This window comes from Typha latifolia, chromosome 8 (genome assembly GCF_019914945.1).
Source record: "Typha latifolia isolate L0001 chromosome 8, TyphaL0001v2, whole genome shotgun sequence".
NCBI classification, from domain to species: domain Eukaryota; kingdom Viridiplantae; phylum Streptophyta; class Magnoliopsida; order Poales; family Typhaceae; genus Typha; species Typha latifolia.
In genome coordinates, this window is record NC_133093.1 from 12,083,911 (window position 1) to 12,108,130 (window position 24,220).

The 24,220-nt window shown below is 36.6% G+C and overlaps 1 protein-coding gene across 2 annotated transcripts; it reads right to left on the reverse strand.

Moving 5' to 3' along the window:
* Positions 1-310: 310 nt before the first annotated feature.
* LOC140793194 (uncharacterized) lies at positions 311-22,497 on the reverse strand. 2 transcript variants are annotated; one of them, XM_073144548.1, is made up of 51 exons: positions 22,240-22,497; positions 20,599-20,899; positions 20,257-20,482; positions 19,805-20,144; positions 19,583-19,696; positions 19,376-19,504; positions 19,104-19,286; positions 18,828-19,019; positions 17,534-17,671; positions 17,278-17,403; positions 16,927-17,171; positions 16,418-16,521; positions 15,610-15,704; positions 15,286-15,522; positions 14,652-14,864; positions 14,361-14,463; positions 14,027-14,121; positions 13,781-13,926; positions 13,576-13,684; positions 13,348-13,494; positions 12,913-12,960; positions 12,705-12,833; positions 12,373-12,612; positions 12,090-12,254; positions 11,912-11,997; positions 11,726-11,831; positions 11,531-11,626; positions 11,247-11,399; positions 10,389-10,568; positions 10,056-10,297; positions 9,839-9,974; positions 9,631-9,753; positions 8,841-8,885; positions 8,671-8,748; positions 8,462-8,578; positions 7,873-7,999; positions 7,554-7,657; positions 7,347-7,475; positions 7,154-7,240; positions 5,448-5,594; positions 5,156-5,296; positions 5,002-5,049; positions 4,758-4,904; positions 4,624-4,685; positions 3,520-3,673; positions 3,232-3,423; positions 3,015-3,119; positions 2,716-2,850; positions 1,848-2,096; positions 1,078-1,179; positions 311-987 (listed from the first exon to the last, which is right to left on the reverse strand). In XM_073144548.1, exons 1-51 carry the CDS (start codon positions 22,336-22,338, stop codon positions 838-840), a joined length of 7,365 nt encoding a protein of 2,454 aa, XP_073000649.1. In that variant the 5' UTR covers positions 22,339-22,497; the 3' UTR covers positions 311-837. The 2 variants fall into 2 exon arrangements, with proteins under 2 accessions (XP_073000649.1, XP_073000648.1); XM_073144547.1 differs by having other exon boundaries at positions 1,078-1,185.
* Positions 22,498-24,220: the final 1,723 nt, after the last annotated feature.

Genomic DNA, 24,220 nt, shown 5'->3' on the forward strand with positions numbered 1-24,220 from the left:
CTGACTATATTCATTTGACATGGGACTTCATGGAGGTTACGGGGTTCAGTGCACTCAGAATAATGACATAATACATAGTATGGTTCCTCCAAGAGGGGTCGATTTGTGCTGTGGTGGCGTGGTGGGACTGCTTCCATGGTTCAAAGTTCAGGGCCTTTAGGCCATTGTCAAGTCATAGAGCTGAAAGTACATAAATTTCCGATGACACATAAGTCCGTTTACCGATTATTGGTCAAGGTGCTATATTCAAGGCATCATAAAACATCCTAAATCAAGATTAAGTTCCGTACTCCGCTATCACATAAACTACTACATAGAACATGTACATAAATTTCACTATTATCACAGTAATATACAAGCAAATGTCCCACGTGATCACATATACTGTTATCCTAATGCCCTTCAGAAATAAGACCTGAATAAGGTACAGCTACCTAGTTTCTTCCCCCACTCGATTAACATCACGCTGTACAGTCACTTTTGTAATGTTCCTCTACCTTGCTTTATCTCTACTGAATTTCAAATTGCTCTCCACTATACATGGCATAAGTGATAAGTCTCAAACTTGGGAAAGTTGCAAAAAGTCACTGTAACGAATGTGATCTGCCAACTGAGCACATGTAAGGATCAAGTCCTCTGGTTCTTGTCTGCTGTAGTTAAGGTAGTTCATCAAAGAACCGCCTCACCCAAAAAAATAGCGTGCTGCATCAGCTTGCACTCCTAATTGATGATAAATTAGACAAAATCAATTCAAACATGAATGCTCACTACACTACGTATGCTAATGGTGCTTCTTACATACATCAAACAGAAAGAAAAACAGAAATATCTGATGAATCAGTGGTTGCCATCAGAAACAACACTCGAGACAATTCCATCGTCGACTGCTTTAGGACCACCACAGGATCTTGATACTGACTCAAATAACTTCTCAATCTCTGGTGCACATCGTGTAAAAGGCCGATTCCAAAAGTTGTACCGTGGATTCTGCAAGGACACCAGAGTACTGGGATCAACTTAAAGAAAGAGATGCCAGCAAATATACAATTGCTACAGAACCATGTCTTAAGATAATACCTTGATCAGTTCAATGAAAGTAATAAGCAGACCCCAAGGATGGGGACGGTTAACTATTAAGCGCTCCAACAGTACCCTTGTTATCTGCTCCTGAATGATTTCCTGCGACTAATATAATAACATATAATATTCACTAATAGTCAAGCAACGATAAAAGAAACAAGTAATACAGCATAATGGTGAAGCAAAGGCTACTCGTGGAAAAGACTACCAAAGGAAAAAAAAATGAATCATGATACTATAGACCTAGTGCAAACATACTTTACTCCTTCTGGTGAAGATGTTCTAGTGTCACATGCACAAAAAGAATCAACAAGACTCAACTAGAATTCATGAGGCACAACCATTTTCAGGTAAAAATTACTAGAAACAAAAGGCTGTTTGAAACTATAAATAGAACCGGATAGCATCTCTGACTAATGGGGATTGCCTCCACTAGCATATATTCATTCCTAAAGTCCACCATGCTATCAAATATGGGAACAGTTTAACATATCACTTTACCTTCATAGGCAAACCACTAGCAATCCATTCATGCAAATCTAACTTAATATAAGACATAACAGCCTTATGAGGAGACAGGATAGACAACAACTAAAGCTACATTTGCAGCATCTTAATCCCATAGACTAATAAGAAAAGAAATATATCAAGCTAATATCAGGAAGAACATACAGGAACACTAAATATGTTAAAAACAGAAGTGCAGAGAGGACAAAAATCAAAGCGTTGATGAGAGAAACTACAAATCATGACATACAAGAGCTCACCTGGCTAGTCTCTGCAAATAAGTAGAGAAGAACGAAGGAAAAGTAATGTGTATGGTTGTTTGGATACCGCAGTTGGTTAGCAACTGCATTAAGAAAAAGATAGCGTCCTTCGGTATCCAAGTTTTTGATAAGACTCTGGAAGATATCCATAGCTGCGCCAACCAGAAAAATGTCCATAGGAGGTATATGGCTCATCTGTTGAGTGGATGCAAGTTGAGGAGCAGATTTGCTCTGCAGTTGTTGTATAGCCTGCAATGCTTGTTACTGTTAACTTAAAATGCTTTCTAGGGCACACATGATACAGAGAATAATGGCTACAGAATGTCACTACGAAGAAAATCATGAGTATAAGAAAATGAGAGCAAGTTTTCAATTACAAAAGCTGAACAAACAATTAATTAAATGGCGTCTCTTAAAATTTAATAGATAACAGTAATTAACATCAATTGCTTACTTATCATAAGACCCTTTCTCCATTTATTCTACTACTGGCATTTAAATAAAACCCAATTTGGAATAGAACAAGGCGAGGAGCCTACACTAAAATCCAGAAAGGCAACTCACAAGGGGAAGGGTTACAGCTACAGTAAACACCCGAGGTTAAGAGAGCATTCCTCAGAAAAGTCTAGGACAGGAAAAAGATGAAATTGCTTTTATCTGATGGTATCCACGAGTATATTTTATGAGAGGAATACAACCAACACTATCATAGTATGCTGCGCTACCAATTAAGCGATAAACAAGCAGTATTAGATATTACAGAACAACAAAAAGCTTGTAAACTAGCTAGAAAGGAATATTTTGCCAAGGAAAATAGAATTCAGTACTTTCGACTGAGCAATATGAAGATTCTTAAAATAAAACGTACCTGCATGCCCACATAAAGAACTAGTGAATTAATCAGAGGTACATTATAACGAGTTCCAGCTAGGTTTGCTTCATTTTGTGGCAGCAGCAATCTCTGTTTTAGATCAGCTAAAAAAGAAGATCCTTCAGGCCTAGTCTGCAGATTCAGATGAACAAGGAGTGAACAGATATAACAGAAAACAAGTTCACATGTATGACTAGCTAAACTTTGAATGATGATGATGCCCTCTTTCCTTCTCAGAAAATTATATTAAACATTTTCCATCCCGGTGCATGAAGGTAATGAAATGAACTATTCACCTTGAGATACTCATCAATCTCAGCCTTGATCTGCTTTGCTTTAAGGGCAGCATCAACTTCAGATAGAATTCGAGGAGACTGTGTGATTTCAGGCAGTAGATCAATCTGTTTTAAAAGCAAAAGAAGTTAATTCTTCAAATAAAGACATTCCTTATTTCCTCTTGGATCACAAAGAATGTAAATAGGAAATCCAATTCTCATGGACGGTTGCAACCACCTTTAAGTTGGGAGTAGAAGGGTCAGGGAGTCTCATATTGCGCGGAAATGCACTAAGAATGACATTCCGCATTTGGATGCAACTGGATGGAATCACATCACAAAAACTGAAGTGATAGTCACAGAGAAATTCAGGGAAGTCATGCAACAGTACAAGCAGCACCCTCAAAGTGCCTTTGTACAGAAAATGTACCTAAAAAAGAATTAGCAACCATATAAATAGATATGTAAGCAAACGAGATAAAACTCCACATTATGACTAAACCTCTAGGTAGCGAATAAGATATACCGGCTCTCCAAGCTCAGCATTTCTCAAATAGGGTTCCATGAATTTGAACAAATCAACAAGTAAACGTTGAAAGAATGGCCAGCCCTTCGGAGAATTGCACATCAACAATTTCGGCATGAAGCTTCTATGGCTTACCAACTCAAGCCATGCAAAACTAAAAGAACTTTAATTAGAAACAAGCATGGAACAAGAAATGGAATAGAGAAAAACAACATGGTGTTGTTCAGCTCCAGTAAAAAGGAAAATAGATCTCAAAGTTTAATTTATGATTTTAATTTTATTTTCAGTAATCTCAATAACACTATACAGTCATTCAATTGTCTCACGTTAAAAATTATTTAATTTGTCTCCTGAGAAGATATTAAGATGCAATTAGCAGAATATCTAAAGGAATATATAATTTCAAACATACTGACTCCAGAATCTTGTCATAATAGTAAATAAAAAAGGACCTAAAACAGAAAAGATGAATCATGGCAAACTGCTTGTTTAACAGGGAAACATGCTCTCTGGAGGACTGTAAATATTTCCACCATGCAATTTTGTTATGGTTGAAAAGAATTCTTCCATTTTGCATGCACAAGACTACTAAGACTGATACAGAGAGTTTTAGGACAGATGGATTCAATATTAAACTATCATCTTTCCTGATCACAGGCAACCAGTATCTAGCAACAGAGAATTCTGAGAAAAGCCACAACAAAGCCCAAAGGAACAGAAGTCAGGTCAGTTGTTGATGGGAAAGCTTCTATTGTATGGGAAGGATAAAAAGCACTTTTTGTCCTCATGCACTATTTACGTCAGATTGACTCGAGAAATCAGTTATGAGATTGAACTCTATACATAAAAGATCAACAACCTTTGCACTTAAGAAGTGCAAAATAAGATGAGACCCGAGATGCTAGTAATTCAAATACAATGTCGGATCTTATAACCAAAAATTTCCTTGTGAACAATAATCAAATTTAGAACTCAAACTACATAACATGTATCATCATGTCTTATTTGCGTAATTTTCACCAATATCAAGCAGACGTATCAGGCATAAAGAAATTGGAGACAGACACTCATCAAGGAAAACAAACAAAGGAGAAACTATCAGACCTCCAGGCAGGAACTTTCAAGGGTTGTAACGCATGGAAAGCATTCGCAAAAGAAGTCAATACCTGGAATAACATATCAATGTAAATATTAATAATAATACACAGGAAAAATGACAGTCTAAAAATAGCACATACATGAAAGTTAGCACCGTCCAGGAGAGGGTCAGGTGAAGCAAGATCCAATAGCCAATTAATAAATAATCGGAAATATGGCCTCGGATTAAAAGACAGCTTCTTCTCTTCGGCATCTTTTTGAATGGCTCTTACTGTCACTGACAAAATCTGGATATGAAACACAGGGAAATAAGATGAATCCTGCAAGGTCCATTTAGAAAAGAAAAAAGACATTCTGCCAGCATCTTGTGTGAGAGAAACCAACCTTGGGAAGTAAAACAGATTTACTTGGTCCTTGATCCACAGAGGAATACTAGAGATAAAAAGATGAAGGATCAGAGAACAAATTTATTGTACATGAAAAGCAGGTAGTATCAACAAATGGAAAACTGAGATAACTGTCCATGTTCTCAGGATACCTTTAGAATCAGGACAACAAGCTTTGCATATGCATCAATTGGAATATATGAAAGCTGCTGGATTTGTTGAGGTGAATGAAGTGACATCGCACTTGGAGTCATAACTTGCTCGGAGACAAGAGAATGTGTAACAGAAAGCTCCTGAAAAGTTGTAAACATTAGCATCCGAACCGTCAAGAATATAAAAAGGCATCTAAATGCATGAGGCTCCTCCCATGGGGTCTGGCAAACCATCAAGAATATTATGACAAAAAATGGAAGTTTGAATTACAAAGAAATTTTTTTTACTCACCGTTAGAATACGGAAGAAACGGTCAGTGATATCATCACCCTTAAGCAAACCACTCTGTTGCAATTGCGATATGTAATGACCATATGCAGCATCATTTGTAACTGGATGCTCACAAATCTGACACCACTCAGAGTAGAGAACAGAAACCTACAACATCAATTGAAAATTTCCTCAGGTTTGAGAATATAATTAGGATAAACTAATGGAAACTGCCACATAATAAAGAATAATCTGCTGGATGTCAAAAAGTTATTTAAAGGAGATATATAGTTCAATACCACTGGCAGAACCTTCAGGTTTTTTTTGGAAGGAAAAAAATTGAAATCTTTAATAGAAAGAGATTGATTTTATGAGATATCTGGTCGAAAATGTTTGATATATGAAATTATATCATTAATTGACTCTCCACTAATTACAGCAATGAATTGACACCCCAATTTTACATCTGTCGTCTTCTAGACATTTCCATTGCTAAATGAACTTTTGGAGAGTTGCACCTGCCTACATAAGACCATGATTCGGCATTTTAATCCATAAGGTAGAAAATATCACTGTTCCATTGTTTTACTTTGGCTTAGAAAACCATGCCAATTTATAAAGGCCTGAATTCAAGGTGAAAACCAGCTATATATTCTTTAACTTCTTTTGAGGAGACCTTGCAATTGAGCCCTAGCCAACACCATATTGTTTCACAAGTACTTGCATCATGATTGCTCCAATTATTATCAATGCCCAACCAACTGATTAAGCGAACTATTGTTTGATTTATCTGATAGAGAATCCAAAAATACTTATTCTCATTTACCTGATTGCAACCTTTAATCTCCTTATGAAGATTATTAAGAGGTAATTTTTCTACTATGAGAAATTATGTTCTCACTTCTAAACAAAAACTAAAAGGTTCTTTGAGCCTGTCTGCTTTTCTTACGATTGGAACCTTTACATTGAACCTTTAAGATTATTAAGATTGCAACCTTTAAATTTTCTTACGATAACTCAGCAAGAGAGAAACAAAAAGGCAAGTAACCAGTGAGGGAGAGAGTTCATGGTCATTGAAGGATCTTTGAGCCTGTCTGCTTTTACACATGCAAACAGACTCAGCTATCAGCTTCTTTATGCGACATGCATGTGATATTCAGATTTCAGAGAGCCTCTTCATAAAGACAGCAACAGTTACATTACAAGTTTATAATCTCCAAGCATTGAATGCCCTCAACCAGATGGCAGGTTTCCCAACAATTCAGTCCAGCAATTAAATTTGGTACTGCTTATCCAGCTTAACATCCCTTGGCATATCACAATACTCAAAAAGTGGCTACCCAAAGATATGAAACCTACCACATATATCTTTAATATTAATATGCATAGTATCCCATCTAACACATCTAGGACAACAAAATTTGTGTATATCGATCATATAAGAACGTATAAATTTAGAACCAAAATAACCAAGTGTCCCATCAAGTGCAAAAGTAACAGAACATGTCTAGTGGCCAATCTGGCAAGAGCAATACAAAATAAGCATCTATATATTGACATTTGGAGTAAAATAAGTATCTAATTTTTTTATCTATCTGTTGGGGCACAACCATAATTTTCATTATGAGAATTCTTATGAAAAGCAATTCTTTTTTATGATTATTAAAAATTAAAAATTTCAAAAAAGTAATATTTTTGGATTAAGCATGAACATTAAAAATGTAAACCTGATCTTGGAAACCAGGAGGATCTGCAGCTGCACCTTCATTAGCACTAATTTCCTCTTTGTTGGTAAAATTACGGCCAGATATAACCTGTTGACATAAGTTGAACCAATTATTTGGCACACGAGTGGAATCTAAATGTCTTTCTTTAGCTTGGAACGAGTTACATGGCACACAGCATAAAATTTGTAATGACCTTTTTATCCCTCAACTGTCTAGCCTTCTCATCCTTGTTAGCAGTGAGATTAGGTGCATTGTGAACATTGTTCCTGGCAACTTCTATCAACTGCTGCAATGATTCTGGAGACCCCGGCCTCATTGCTAACTGCAAGTTTAAGAAATATCTAATTTCTACAATACACAAAGTAGTTATACTGTCATCTTTAACTAAAAAAATGCATACCTTTGATAAGGCGTCAATAAGATTGTACAGCTCTGACATGCTTACGCCAGCATCTTGAGCAATCAATGTTTGGACAAGTGATATGGCAAACTCTGTCGCAGCTTCTGTTAAAGAAGACAAGCAGTTAGAATCTTTTGTCAACACCAGACACCAAACAAAGACACCAAACAAAGACGCCAACACAGAGGCCAATCTCAAAAGCGAAGAAAAATAAAATCATGATTCATGGCAAGAGATGTTCAGGAAACTCAAGATCTAAGCATTACTCTAGCTACAAAATTAGCTGTTTTTCCAAATCTGAAAGAAATGGTCAACATACTATTCCTTCCCCCGTCAATAAGTTTTGCCAGATGGACGTTGTACTCTGCAAGGTTTAGCAACTCAGAACGAATAAAGCCGATTGTTATTTCTTTGTTAAACTTCTTCTCTTCATCTGAGTAAATTACCTGCAAAAACATGTGTAGGGATTCATAGATCAATCAATTATTCTTCAAAGTTAGAGGAAACATTAGAAGGGTAAATGAAAGGTGAAAAACTGAAGATGAAATTATAGGATAGCTCCAACATGACACCATCAGATGTACTAAGCTTTCCTAGTGTTAATGGTCAGAAACTAGCTGGATCAATTGAGCATCTAGCAAAATATCAGCTCAAAATGGCAATTGGGGTTTATATATTGGAGGCTGCATGACAAACAGAATGCACTCACATTGCAGCAAGAACCAATTCACAATCAATTAATTCACATGCTTATAAAAAATATTACTGAGAGTTTTGAGACTAGTAACTGCAGATATGAAACCATGTGGTGCAAAGGAGAAGGAAAGGACTGACATGGAGCTAATTCTCAAATGTAAGAAGAAAGTGCATGTACTTGAATTATGGTTTTGCCAAGTTGAAGTACATACCCAGCTAGTTAATTCTTTAACAACAAGTTTGCTAGCATCACGTATTGCAGCTAAAATTGCCAGATGGGAGGTGACATGGACACCATTTGATGAATTCTCATACAAACTTTTGAAAACCTGGAACAGAAGAAAAGTTCCACCGAAAAATGCAAATGAATAAAAGAAGAGAAAGTTAGACTAGTCAAAAAGCATAGTAAAAAGTACTTGACCTTCTGTGCCACAGCTAGTGCAGCCTCATCTCGGCTTATGCATCTCAGTATGATATCAGGCACCTCAGAAACAACTCCCTGCAAAGGAGGAGGTAGGTAAGTAAATGAAGTAATGAGGTCAATCAAATATGGGCATGAACAACCATAGGTGAGAACAAGAATTATCTGACCTGAATTTCTGTTTCTCTAGCATCTTTAGCTATCAAGGCTTCAAGCTGAAATGTATAATTAGGCTCAATTAGAAACTTAACTTTGGACAAACACATGTAAGACTTTTGAAAAAAAAAAGGATGAAGAACATATTGCAGTTTACACAATAAGTGACAGAAATATAGATTTTAATCTAGAAGAAAGACCAAGGCAAGAAATGTCTTCAGCATGATTACGGGTCTTTCATCTTTACAACTTTCAATTGAATTAATCACCCACAAAACCCACACCTCTTCCCACATCAAAGCACATGTATAAACTTAAAAAGGAAAAGTGGTTAAGCATCACCAGTCAGACCAGCAGCCCAAAAGTGTATTCTGCTCGAGATGCAGAAGAACATAAACATCTTCCAGTCTAGTCATTCAGATCATTTACAAATTACAAGATTACTAGATATCATAAGACATTTCTCAAATCATATGCCGCAAAGTTCAAAGAATTTACGATGCACTTTGAAGTTCTTCCTGGTCTTAAAAAAACAACACCCATAACCATATCTAACATCCAAAAACAATCATAATAAGTTGATTCTAGATAGTAATTTTGCAAAATCAGTCTAAATATGAAAAATCTCTCCTCTTACAGTCTTGCTCTCAGATTATATTCTCTTCCATAAAACACATATTATTGCCTTGAAGTCTAATTTGTCATTCAACTGAAGAACTTTAGGTACTGAGGAGGTAAGCGAAGCACATAAGTGTAAAAGTAACATTGAACCGTCAGGGTGGAAAAAGGACCAGGCTTTGTTACCTTGAGTGCAACTTGTTGATACCTATCTAATGCATCACCAGTAGTCAACAGGGATTCAGGTATAACTGTTCCCAAACGGTCAGCTGATGCTGTAGGTGAAGGAGGTACTATAGCGCCCAATTCCTGATAACAGGTTAATGCAAATGTCAGCAGATTATCGATATTATCTTTCCAGCTTATAATGAAGGAAATGGCAAAGTTTCCTGACTTTGGTTGTGACTGGTGCATCGGCTGTTGGGAGATCACTTGAAGTAACGCTAACAGGAAATGGGGAAACAACAGAATTTATTCCGCCACCATGTTGAATAGCAGTGTCACTTGTTCCAACTTGAGTGGGATGACCACTACAAACCAAATAATCAAATTTAGAATCCAGGGTTCTATTTCCATGCTTATACAAAGTGAAAGATAAGAAGAATTTGAACCTAGGAAGTTGTGAAGAACCACGATCTGACTCTTCAGATATCAGATCCAATGGCTGAGCTACTGAGCTGAATGGAGCTACTTGAGAAGTTGAGAAGCCACTGGAGTTCAATGGGACTGAACTTGAACTGTATGCTCGAGGAACACTAGAGTTACCTGTACTCCCACTCATACCAGGTTGTCCAGTAGGCCCAGCACTTGAATTCTGACTGGACTGGTTGTGCCATATAATCTTGATGAAGTCCTGGAAACAAGAAAGAATCAACACGTGAAAAAGTCACATTCATAGAAGCTTCATAGTACAAAATGGAAGGATAAACACTTTGTGACTTTACATCATAAACACGCTGTTGGGCGAGGGACAGGCGACCGGGCTTAGGACGAAGTGCCTCTGGGACACGTGAAAATGGACCTTGAGAATAAGTAAAAGCATCATAATAGGAGCCAGTCCCTTCCCTTTGCTTCCTTAGGGCAGCAAATGAGGGACCTATTTCTCCATCAATCATCTCCACAGCCTGCAGAAAATCCAGTATAATATTACATAATTTTAACACTCCCAACTTGTGTCAGTTGCCAATTGTAAGCAACATTAGAAATCGAGTCCTATGATATTAATTCAACTAGTTCACCCAGGTTATAGAGCGACAACAAACACAGTAAAGCTTGCTATTTGCATCTCATTGCAAGTGTTTATTGTAAAGGATTCAAATCAGAGTTGCATAACAAGCAACCATATTCATCTTTTCTTAGAAGAAGATGGTTCTTTTCCTCAAATTCTGGAAGATAATCCCTGGTGAAGCTTTACAATCAGCTTTACAAATCAATGGTGAACGACCAAATAAATCAATGGTGAAGCTTTACAATCAGCTTCATAACAAGCAACCATATTCATCTTTTCTTAGAAGAAGATGGTTCTTTTCCTCAAATTCTGCAAGATAATCCCTATTACTCAGCAAGGTTGCATAGATAGTTGATATATGTTACTACCTTAATCATAGCATCATAATGCCCAAGAAAAATATAATATCAATCAAAAGTGTGTGGTTCTTCAGCTTTAGTGTTTAAGGTTTCACACACCAATCAAAAGAATAAGACAATAACAAGCATGCATCGCACAGTGAAGCAAAATTTGATTCCAAACATATAACTTTACAAAAACAACATTCAAGAGAAAATTGTTAAAGCAAAGTTACCTTTTGTGATGCCACATCTTCAATTACTGCACAGCCAAGATCAAGATGATCATTGGTAAGAATCTGAATTATCTGCTCATTATTTTCATTGTTACTATTTAAGGCCTGAAGTAGACTTCGGAGGTGATTCGTCAGGGCCACACGAAGAGGTTCCTGAAGAGCCATAAATTATCAGATGAGCTCCAAGGTCAGCTATAATTTAAGCTACAAGCATAAATGAGATAATGCTCCGAGTTTGACACACACATGCGAATCAAAACTACAAGCAGATGAATTCACAAGACCTTGCAAGTGACATGGGCCAAACTTCCAGCTAAAGTGCCAACCATTAAGCGCGCAGAACGAGATATGACATTATCGTCCGACTCCATAACATAGTCCTATACAGAAATGTGTGAGCAGAAAAACAAATGTGGCACAACTTTGCCTATAGAAACATTGTTGAAGTGATAATTGTAAATAGGACTGACAAAAAGTACCTTTAAGATAAGTTCCTTTGTTGTCCGGCTAGCTATAGTAACACTTCTCTGAATAACAGCAGATATGATCTCTCTCACCGCCCTATCCATAGCCAAGTGAATGATCCTGCATGGATTAAACACTTAGAAGAGAACAAGAAACCAACCCAAGGTAGCCAAGTCAAAATAGAGGTTATAAAATCAAACCTGTGGTATTGCAATTGTGAGCCCAAAGAACTAAGCTTTGGATTAATACTGATGTAAGAATCAGCAGTTGGAATTATTGTCAGAAGCTGCAGGTATCAAATATTGAATAAATCAAGTAGATATGAAAAGACTTGTGTGTAACAACTAATATATAAGACAAAATGGTGAGGAGGCAAACCTGACTAAGAGAAAACGGAGATGGGGATGGAGATGGGGCAGGGGATGGGGATGGTGAAACTTGAGTCATTCCCTGTGCAGCCGGAACATGTTCGGGCATTATTAAAGCCCCAACTTTGTCATCCTCCATCATGGTATTTGAAGCAAGATGCAGAGGACCTGTATACTACAAAACACAAATGCACTAAAAATGAGCAAAGACATTATCTCACCCACACACACTCACAACTTATATATAAATATATCTAATTTGCATCATCAAGGAAAGCCAGTTGACCAAAAACCTGATTAAGTATATTCGGAAGATTCATTGTGCGTGACGTGCTATTGACCTCAGGTTGAAGCTCTACATGATTCACTGTAGGAATGATCCCCGATGAGACTTCCGCAATGACTGGTGGTTGAGATGAAGTGACATCCTTGTTTGAAAAATCTGGATTCCCTTCCACCTGACGAACTTTATCTTTAAGAAGTGAAGTAGGTTTAACTTCTTTCATGTCCACTCCAAGATTTTTGAATAACACCTGCACAGTGCAGTAACAAAAACACTTAAAGGAACTTACAGCATCACAACTTAAGCATAAAGTCGTTCCACACAGTAAACTAGATAAAGTACCTCAATATCAAATTTTAGGTTCATTTTGAGGTTTGGTAGGTTATAGATCTCAGCAAGTAAACTAAGGATCCCCATAGTCCAGGGATTTGGAGGCTGATATGCTATACTTGACTGGCATGGTTCCAAAATCTACAATATTTGCAAGTTATTAGATCACAGCTAGCATAAATTTGATTTAATGAAGCTCAAATTTTCAAAATGGTGGCACCTTTGAAGTGAATGGAATTACTGCAATCATCAACCCCCTTTCATATGCCTGACCACAACAATTCAGAAGTTACAAAGCCAGCAAATAGTAAGAATAAGTAGTATACAAGAATCAGTGAGCAATTATAATCTTTGACATTGCTGTGACTAAGTGAAGAGCACTGTCAAAATCACCATGCAGACAGTAATTAGAAGTACAGATTTTCTGCAGACTTCAGAGTTCTGAAATGCTAACATTAGAAGAAAATTATAGTGTATTGTTTGAACAATTTTTTCAAGAATTCAGCTTTCAAGACAGTCTAAGAAGTCAAATCGTTTTATCTAACACCTATATATTTTTTCCTTCTTTGATCAAAATATTAAAAATAAACCTAAGTACCTCCAAAGTGCAGAAACCAAAAGCGTAACAAAAATTCCTAAGAGTAGCATACTCTACCTCTATTATTAGGACTTTCGGATCTATTTCTTTTGCTCGTAGTGATTTGTTCCGACCAATGGTCAACTTTCCAAGCCAGCTGCCAAGATTTTTAAGCAAGGAGCGCTCCTCTGAGCTTGATTTTATAAGTTCTGATCCCAACAAAACCTACACAACCAAAAGTGGCAAAATAGATAACAGAACTTTCTAGAGAAAAAGACAACATCAATTAATTAGTCCCAGTCAAACCTTGCAGTTCTCATAAGTGGCTTTTAGGATTTCCTTATCCAGCACTTTTGAATTGACTTTGTCAAAGAACTTCAGATACAAGTCATGAAAATTTGGTTCAATACTAGCCCTGCCAGACAATTGTAGTAAGAAAATATCACTTATGAGTTACGACGCTTAACTGTAAACAGACTAAATGAGAAGGCAACATTATTTCTGTCCTTACCTTTTCATGACCATATATTGTGCAAACCAAGGATAGTGATCTTCCTTCAAGACTTCATCAAACTCCTTTGCCTTTGCATCCATATTTGAAGTTGAAATGTTATTGATCATGAATAAAATTTTGTCTTGAACTTCTGATGAGGGGGCCTAGATCAAAAGAGTTGACCCGATTTTGATTCTCATGTCTAAGATATGTCCAATTGTTACAAAGAAAGAAAAATTAACCGTGGCAAAACGCAAAATTAACCTCAACAGTATCTCTTCGTTCAGCGGCTGCTACAAGTGTTTCAATGTTTAATGCAGCCCCAAAACCAATGGCGGGCGAATGTTGCCGTAGCATACCTAAATGAAGAAGTTAGACACTTCAATCCATTAGGCACATCACCAATTCTAGCATGAATAGGTGTAAGACATAAAAAAAAGTTACTCGGCAATTTGGCATTCTATATTTAACAAACAAAAAGACTAATTGCAGATTACATGTAGCTCTACCCTAAACTACATTCTGAGATTTACAAGATACGAAATAGCACAACTTATGTAAAATAACAGTAGATTAGCATGTCAATAGTTTCTTTTACCTAGAGCTAAACTTCGAGGACGTAAAAAGCCAGGAGAGGATACAGTAGTTGCCACATTAGTAGAATGATGAGATGATGCTTGTGAAGACTGCAACGGAGTTACCTACGCAAGCATAAGCATTAAAAGAGAAGGCCAGAGATAGCCACTTAATTGAGATGTTTATAAAGGAGACGTTGAAAAGAAAAACAAGAAACTGAAAAGTAAACACTAATCACTGGCCTCTCAAACTCATAGTTTTGGCATATTAGATCTTTACTTCTCCAACAAAGCATCTACACAGTTACTAGTACCTTCTGAGTAGTAGAAGAATCAACAGTTGTCAAGGCAAGTGATGTTTGCGCAATTTGAGAAAGAGGAGGCTTGCTATAACTAACAGATGTTGTAGATGCTTTAAGCCTCTCGCCAAGAAACCCTTGATGCCTCTGCTGCAGTTGAAACGAAGAAAGCTGCCTTCCTAATTGTGAGGAAGTTGAACCCATCAACTGCCATGATGCCTCAGAGGCCTGTAGAAAACAGACCATTACATTGGATGAAATTAACAAATATTAACAAGGAAAAATTTTAAAAATCAAATTTGTTACTTTTAATAGTTAAAAAAACTCATCAATTGAAATTAGCATGATATATTTCCATTATAATACCAAAAATAAAGTAATTCAACTTCCAGTCCTCATGTTAGAAAACTTCAGTGTCAAAGATCTCAAAGAAATGTCACTATGATTAATAGAAATGCTCTGAAATTGTAACATGAGGACCAAATTGATAGGACCGAGGTTCGTGCAGGGAGGTCTGGGAATCTCTGGATGTTGAATTATTACAACATTTCTAAAATACATGGTAAGATCTTCAGAAGAAGACAAAAGGATAAAATGAGCAATTCATCATGTCCCTGCATATATGAATTAGATCAAGTTCGAACTACACCTCAATGCTATCTGCAGATGCTGGTCCAGAAGCTTGTTGTTCAGTTGCAACAGAGTCACCACCATTTGACTCAGTGTGACTGGACGAAATCTTTGCAAGTGCTCTCTCAATTATAGCAACCAACTCAGAGTGTGACACACGCAGATGTGAAATCTGCAATATATGATTGCAGTACTGTGGCCACTCAATTAAACGGTCCATAAACTGCTCCAGGGCCTTCGTACCAAACATAAACATCTGCACACAAACCAGGTTATAAAATTGGTACACGCTAAGCAGACCACATTTAGAGAAAACTCACTGTTTAAAGATATTTTTACTAACCTTTGAGTCAACAGATTTACGCAAGGCATCAAGAACCCCACGTAAGGCAATACCAAGTGCAAGATGAGTGACAAGCTGGTGCTTTATAAGGGAGCCTGCGCCAATTATAACCCGCAAATAAAGTTATATCAAAGAAACATGAACACCACCAATGCAGATTTTGAAGGGAAAAGCTTATAACAGAAGAAGGTTCGTGAATCAACTTTCTTTATATACTTTCTTGAGTGGAGGGGAAAAAATTCTTAGCATGTAAAGAAGAATGGCTATGTGCAAAGCATGTTTTACCAATTAGATGAGAAAAAAAAAAAGCATGTAAGAAGATTCAGAGGACACTTAATTCCTCCAATTACGTTTTTAGATAGGAATGCAAGTCATGAAAAACTTCTGAACTTATGCAGACTGGAACTCCCCAGATGGAAGTATATCCCAAGTCTGTCGACATCTCAGATGACAAAGAACAAATTGAAAATTGATAGTTTCACTGCTCATACAGTATCAGCTACTCTCATCAGAAGAGGACATGGAAGTATAGTACAACTCTTGTCCTGATATTACAATCTCCAGAAGCTCAAATCTTAACCGAGATATATACAGTAATTTTAGTATTAGAAACTCAAATTAACCCAGGAAAGACAATCATGACCTCAGAAATTAGAAAAAGTTCTATAAATGGCATTCGATCTCTTATCAGCAAACGCAAAAGGCAAAGGCAAACACAACAGCAGGATTCACATTTCAAAACCTAGACAAAATGATACCCTTAGAAGTTAGAACTATATATGAGAAACACAAAATGATAGATACTAACCAAAGAGTACAGCAGCTAACTTCAGTTGCTTATCTGGATACTTGGGAAAGAACTTGTACTCTTCAAACAGATTGGAAATCATGCAGTTAAATATTGACAGCTCTCTGGAAATCCATTGCATGCAAAACAGCGTATAGGTCAGTAGATTGCACAACAAACAAGTGACTGTCAGGTCACAAGTCCGATTTCTATCAGATACAAAACAAATTGCAGGATCATATACTGAAGTAGTCATTAATGCTTCTTTGAATGGAATCGAAGAAAAACTGTCAGATACTAGAAGTCATGAAGTACATATTTCACCACAAGCATAGTAGAGCACCATGCCTACTAATTTCAGACTTGATTATAGATGCTACACTTCAAAGTTCGAATAGTGAATCACACAACACTAAGTCAATGTCAAAGAAAAAAAAAGGATTGCATTATATTCAGACCATGAAATTCTATTTGGCAACACAAATATCCAGGGCAAATGGTACACATGGGGCTTAAGCAAACCAACCCACCTCTTGTCAGATGATTCTTTGAAGCGTGCAAGCATTTGAACCATGGCGTCAATGCTCAACTGTCCAGAGAACATTTGATGGAAGTAAGTATTCGCCTCTGCCTCTATGTCATCTGAACTTCCCTCGGGAGTTATCATATCTGTAACTACAGCACTTTCACTCTTTGGGTTGGAAACCATCTGCAGCCTCTTTATTTCTTCCACAAGTTGGTCGGAGATAAGCTGCCCTGAATGGGTCTGAAGAACCTGTAATGTAGATTTTTGCACCTTAATATCATCAATAAGTTAAAAAGAATATCATTTTGAGATGTGCCGTTTAAAAAATTGGTACAATTGTGTCGCAATAGAAAACCTTGAAAAATACAGAACATGTTTCTTGGCAGATATTCATAACAGCAGCTCGAGATTGTTGTGGAGTGCTTTCTGTAACATCATTTGCTGCATCAATGAGAACCTCCTTCAAGAACTTAATGCACTCCTAAAAGGCAAAATGAATCAATTTGTAAGATATAGACATATTAAATGCAGAAAGGCTAAATAAACTAAAGTGAGAAAGTTGGAATATAGTAGATTCTGAACATGACTGCGGGGAAGAGCATCCATATTACCTCAACAAAAACATCCTTATATGTAACTAGATTTTCGCTCAACCACTTCTCAAGATCTATGAGCTCCTTTTGGGAGGCAACGGCAGCCAATTTAATGCTAAAGGAGAGAGGTGTTGCATCCAGTATGGCCGTTAAGATCTATTGCAGAAAAAAGATACAAGTTGAAAGGAGCATTTGATAGCAGAAAATATCAAACCAATAAGTAGAGAACTAGAGATTTATTCAGATATGAAGTGACTTAGCAACATCTACAATTAATTCTGCGAGTGATCTCTGTACTATATGAGCAACTGCAATACCCTTTTTTTATAAGTAAAGCTTACATAATATAGTAAAATTCTGATAAGATTACCAATATATTGGACACAGCAAAAGGGAAAATAAAAATGATCTCATAAAGAGAATAAGATACATTACACAACCAAACAGAACTCTACTCCAATCGGAATAAGACATTGTATTGCTACTGCGTGGCATGAGTCATATAATCAGATACATACATTGATGATAAAATTCATCAGCACAGTGACATGCCGGATCGTCAAAACCCATCTCTGCATATAATAGATAGGCCTATACTTATGGCAACCAAAAAATCATCCTCAAGATGTAGTCTGAGCCTGAGGTACAGCACAACACAGCACTAAGGCATTACATGCATCCCCAAGCTGCAGTTTTGAGTCATGGAAACATCTCCAGAAAGAGGGTAAGATTTGTTTACATCTGTCCCTCCCACAATCCAGATAAGCGGAAACTTGCACATTAGGAATTCAGGATCATAATTCCATAAACAGAAAGGGACTGCTCCTACCTATGCCACATTGATAGGTTGCTTATCTACCCTTGCTGTAATACTCTCTACCAAACATCCAACAATAAGCTAGAAAAAATATAGACAAACTCCATCCGTACATGCTCACCAAGGATTGTTGACATAGCTTATCACAAAGAACTACTCCTCAGTCCACACTTACTTTCATTAAGTTGAACTGTTGAAGCAGAAAATTTCCAACTAGACATGTGAGACAAATAACCAACACAAAGAAAACACTAAAGTAACTAAATGTGGAAATGCAATAAAATACAGAATAAACCAAAAACGCAAAGAAAAAATTATAGAGAAATAGTAATAGCAGACTTTCCATATTGCAAGAAAACTTAGCTACAAATATAGATTAATAACAGATGATTACATCAGGAAGAGAATTGAAGAGAATGATAATATGTTATCCCATGAATAGCTTCGAGAATTTCACAAACAAAAAGCTGGTAAAAACTAAAACCCAGTCATTACCTTTAGGTCTTGACATATATCAAGAATTCTCAGGAGACATTTTGGATCAGTATAAGTATCAAGAATTCCTCGCAGAACTAGGTAGGGTTTGACATGCCATAGATTGCCGATGATGCTGTTTTTTGCCGAATCCATTAGCATTGCAGGAAATATCAGAGAGGATACTTCATATTGGAGGAGGTTATATGCAGTCTGTGAAAACATAAAAAATAATAATTTTCATTAGTTGTACTGCATAATGAATAAAAAAATAAGGAAAACTTAAGGAAATCATACATTGATACTGGCAAGCCCAAGCAGTAAAACCTCAGGACACTGAGTAAGAGGGTACTGCAGTATTGTCCGAATTGAACAGGCATGGCCACGCTCAGCAAGTTGACAAAATATTTCCAGGAGATCAAGACAAAACCAAGCCTGGTTGCCTTGCTTATTTGTAAGATGCAACAAATCAACATAGGCCTAAGCAGAGAAGTACACCAAATATATAACTTAAGAACACCAAATATTAATCCAAAAAATTTGACTAAATTAAAAGAACAAAGACATACCAGCTTCCGTGAACAATGTGCAAATGTAAATACATCAGGTGGTGCAGACACAGCATATCTCAGAAAAGATAACTGGCCCTCTGCATTCCTCCACACAGACCCACAAACAGCATGAAGCGGAAATGGATCCTAGAGAAGTCACGACATATATTAATTACATTGTCAAAATTAGGCATTACAAAGAAGCAAGTATTAGTTCATAATTACCCCGCATGCACGATTATATATGGACATTAGAATAGAGAACGCTACTTCATCCGGAACATTGAAGCCCTCATGATCTAGATTTTCCATTACATATTTCCAATTTGTTTTTGGAGCCTATAAAGAAAAATTATTCAGTTTGAAGTTAAAGAATTGTCAGTTTAGTACAGTAAATCATTTAGTGCTCACACAGAAGAGGCAAAGGAAAAGGGGAAATCAACTCACAAGTTGGTTGATTGAATCAACAAGAACATCAATGTTCCATGTGCTTAATGGAGATAAATCACTGGCTGGGCTACTACCAACAGCAGAGCAGAATGTTGCATACGTATTCTGTGCGTCTTCAAGACCAGTATGAGTGCGAGCAATTGCTCCAAGTATCTTGGAAATTGTTATATCATTAAGAGGATCAAAAAGAGAGAGCATCTCTTTACAGCGAGAGCTGTTAATTGTACATCCATAACCCAATTCAGTCATGATGTCTGCCATGCTCATTTCCTTCTCTATTTCAGCCAAAATGGCCTCAAAATCACTATATGCAGTCTCATAGAATATATCCAAATGCCTACAAAAATAAGAGAAAAAAATACAAGCCAATGTATACTCCACCAATTGAATTATATCCATGTACCCAATAGTACATGAGAATGAGAAGCATCATCCTGAATATGAATTACCTTGGAGAGTTGACAGCATGAATGTCACTTCTCAGGTTTGGAGCAGGAATAAAGAAGGGGCTCCCTTTCAACTGCAATAGAGATAGAATATTCGTAAAAGAATCCATATGCTTAGAAAGGCCCTCGTTTCGGTAAAGAAATGCAACAATCTCCTGAATTTTCTCGTTAGATACAGAAGCAGGATTTGCACAGAGTTCCTCAATCTGAACAATGCAGAAATTTTGCCCTGAAAAAAGAAAGTATTGACATCTAACATGTGAAGCAAATGTAGCAATCACGGGAAAAATAAGAGGGAAATAATGTACCATGTTTAAAACTGAAAGTGAATAATGAACGCCTTACCTTTCATCTTCAAATCAGGATTCTCAGAATCTGATAAGGCAAGCCCAAGACCAATTCTCTCTGATACTGAGAGTTTAAGTGTGCCTGAAAGGTCCTCTAGAAATCTTTCACTTAATCGTGTTGTACTTACAGCTTCACAAAAGCTTGTACTGAAATCTGGTCTATCAAGCAAATATCTAAATATATCAGATATGACAGAACATTTCAGCGGAAAGTTTTGAGTCTCCCCACTATTTAGTTTCAGTTGATCTAAGCAGGTTTGGAGCAATAAGATGCTTCCATCATTTCCATATTCCACCAACTAGGACAAAAAGAAAGAAACTGTGCATCAGTAAACACTCAAGGCAACTGAAACCAAATGAAATTAGTAAGCAGCATTGTATAGTACATTCAAGGAGAACCAGACGTGTCTGGCGCATTCACGATATTATCATTGGCTTCATGTAATGAGCATTTAATCAGGAGAAAGGAACTTGTGAAGATACTACAGATTTGCACCTCATGCAGAACAGCACTCGAAAGTTTTTTTTTAAAATAGAGCAGACGAAGAAAATAATAAATCTATAGCAAGATCTCTAGAGTGATAATTGACTAAATGATAAATAAAGCAAACCATTACCAAGAAAATACTGTATAGAACATAAACATATTGCACATATTTATGTAACTAATAAATAATTAAAACACAAATACAAGAAAAAGTGAAATAGTGAATGACCCATGATCAATTGGATAGAAAAAAATGCATCGTGTAAGACTATTCTTAGTTATTCATCTCAATTCTCGAACAAAACATCTTAGAAACAATGAACTCGTAACATCCGAAAGGCATATATAACAGAATAAGCACTTAATAGGGAACTCATAACAACCAAAAGGAGAAACCAGTATGTCATATGCTAGAGAGGTCAAACCAGCCAAAGCGAATGATAAAAGGAGAAAAGCATGATAACAATCAGTAAGAAACATAGGAAACTTTATACTGATTTACAATCAAGTTCTGTGCTTCATATTTAAAAAAATGCTATCTGAGCTGAGATGCTCACTCTTGCAGCTCCACCAGAGACCAACCTCTAAGTGTCGAGAGGGCTAATTTTCTTTAAAAACAGCTCAAATAGTGCAGCCAATATCTTGAAGCCACTTATCCCTCTCCAAATTTGACATTGGCAAGCAAATGCATGTTAAAAAGTACATTTAGGTCATTAAAGCTTATAACATATGGTTCTGATCAACAAGATAATAAACAAGCACTGACAGCTGCAATCAGAAGTGGCACTTCCACGGGGAATCCTAAGATGGTAAATGTTTTTCTAAAGAAAGATGTGTGTTGACACCAAAACCTCAAAATATTCCTCGGAAGACGAGTTCCAACTGAAGCCCTAAAAGGCCATAAATCAGGTCATATAGGATTCCTTGTCTCCCATTTTCAGCAATCATGGAGACAAAAGAGGACGCGAGAATGGGAGGAAGCCGGATGGAAATAACTAAAGATTCAAGAAATAATGCCAAACATACCCCCACTGGAATCGAGAAGAGAACTCATTTACCTTTAGGGTTCTTTAAGGCAAGAAACCGGAAACAGCAAAGATAACAACGAAAGAAGCAAGGAAATCATAAAAGATGACGGAGAAAGTCCATTACCTGGCAAAGCTCGCGGTAGATCGTATCGAAGTTGGAATCGTCCAAGCTCTGGATCAGGAGGCGAATCTGGGCGGAGACAATGGATGGGAACGGAATCATCGGGGCGGAGATTAGGGTTTCTTGCGAAAATTTGGATGGAGGAGTGGAGATGACCGTGGGATTAAGGTGGAAATCGGATGACTAGGGTTTGAGAAACGAGACCTGGTAGTTCTTCTTCGAGTCCTTGTTTTGGAGCAGTAAGACTTCGATGAGACTCTTATTTAATTAATGCTGTGGGAACTTATATATATATATATATATACGGCTATATAATATCTACAAATACCTAGTGAAAAAAACTGATGGGAATCGCAACCACGCTGAATGGCTTTAAAATGACGTATATACCCTTACCATTATTCCCCTCCGCTGTCGAGCCGAGCGCCTCCTGTTAGGTGCACAATCGTCATTTCAAAAAAAAAAGTCGTATCAAATATTGCTCTCTGTGTGGCATTATAGTTTTGCGACTAATCTCTAATAAATAAGATTAGACGATATTATAACTAATTTAAAGGCAGCGGTACGATTCGATTATTCGAAGGATTAGGCCAGACAACAATATATGGAATCAACATCCATTGGTAGTACGACGTCGGCCCCACTTAGGATTTCCAATTATTTATCAGGAGCTTTCCAGCCCCCAGTCCCGAGTTCTATCGTAACGGCTTTGGGCTACTTAATGGGCCTCATTTGGAACTATCTTTTGGGCCGGCCTCCTAATAGAGTTCTGGGCTAAAATACAACCAAGTACTTGACCTCTGGCATATGTAATACCACTAGCATTCAACTTTTGTTACATTTCCAGCTAAACGAATAATTTTCCAGATTAAAGTTTAAGACATTGAGTAAAATAGATTGGAGGCTTTATCAAAGTTCCTTGTGGAACATTCCTTCATGGGAGCCTTTATGCTTAATGAGTGATGTGGATCTTTTACTGTGTTCTTGTATGTGCGAGTAAAATGTATAGAGTAGAAATATAATACCAGAGGAAGTGATAGCAATTAATACGGATAAAAATGCACTGCATGGAAAGATGGTGTCTGTCAATGTATGGTTATCATTTAAAATAAATAGTCAATAAAATATGAGGCTCTAGGCAAATATGTTGAAAGGGCCCTTGTACAATTTAGAAACTACTGAATAAATGGTATGAATCATATATAATATATTTGTATATTTAGTGTTTTTTTTTTAGAATTTTGAAAGAATATATTACTTTTCGTTAATTCTATCTTATTAGTGTACTCATGTTATTTTTACTAATAATATAATTTTTTATATGTTTATACTCTTAGAAAGTCTCTTATTTACTTATATACTTCTCTAAATTAATATCTGTATGCATATGCTTCACAAATATTATTTACAAAGATATCCTCTCGGTTACTTTTTAAATTAAGTCTTAATAATTTAATAAAAATAAAAATACTCTTAACTGCTCTATATATGTAAAATAATTTTAGTAGGAAGATATACATAAATGAGATAAAAGAGATATTTTTAAAGGTTATATGCGCATAAAAATCCAATAATGTAATATTTATATTTATAGTATCCTTATGCTAGTCTTCTAGAGGTATGCTATGTTTCTTAGGTCAAAACCTCGAAAGTAAGCCAGCAGTTACTAAACTATTTCAACATTTGTTTTGGGGCCCTAATATTTACCTATGAGGATATTTTGTTTGGGGCACCAAGACTAAAGCAATTATCAATTATTTTGGTGGAGCCTAGGCGATTGCCTCAATTTGCATAAGATATTCTACACTTTGATGCCATTTACAAAGGCACAGTAATTAATGATCCAAAGAGGATATCCACTTTTGTTAGGCTACTGATGTAGAAACCTTCAGTTAGGTACAGGGGTTTGTTTAGTCCCTATCTCAAGAAATCCTCTAGCTAAATCGAATAAGGCATATTATGCACGAATAAGACCCCTTATCAG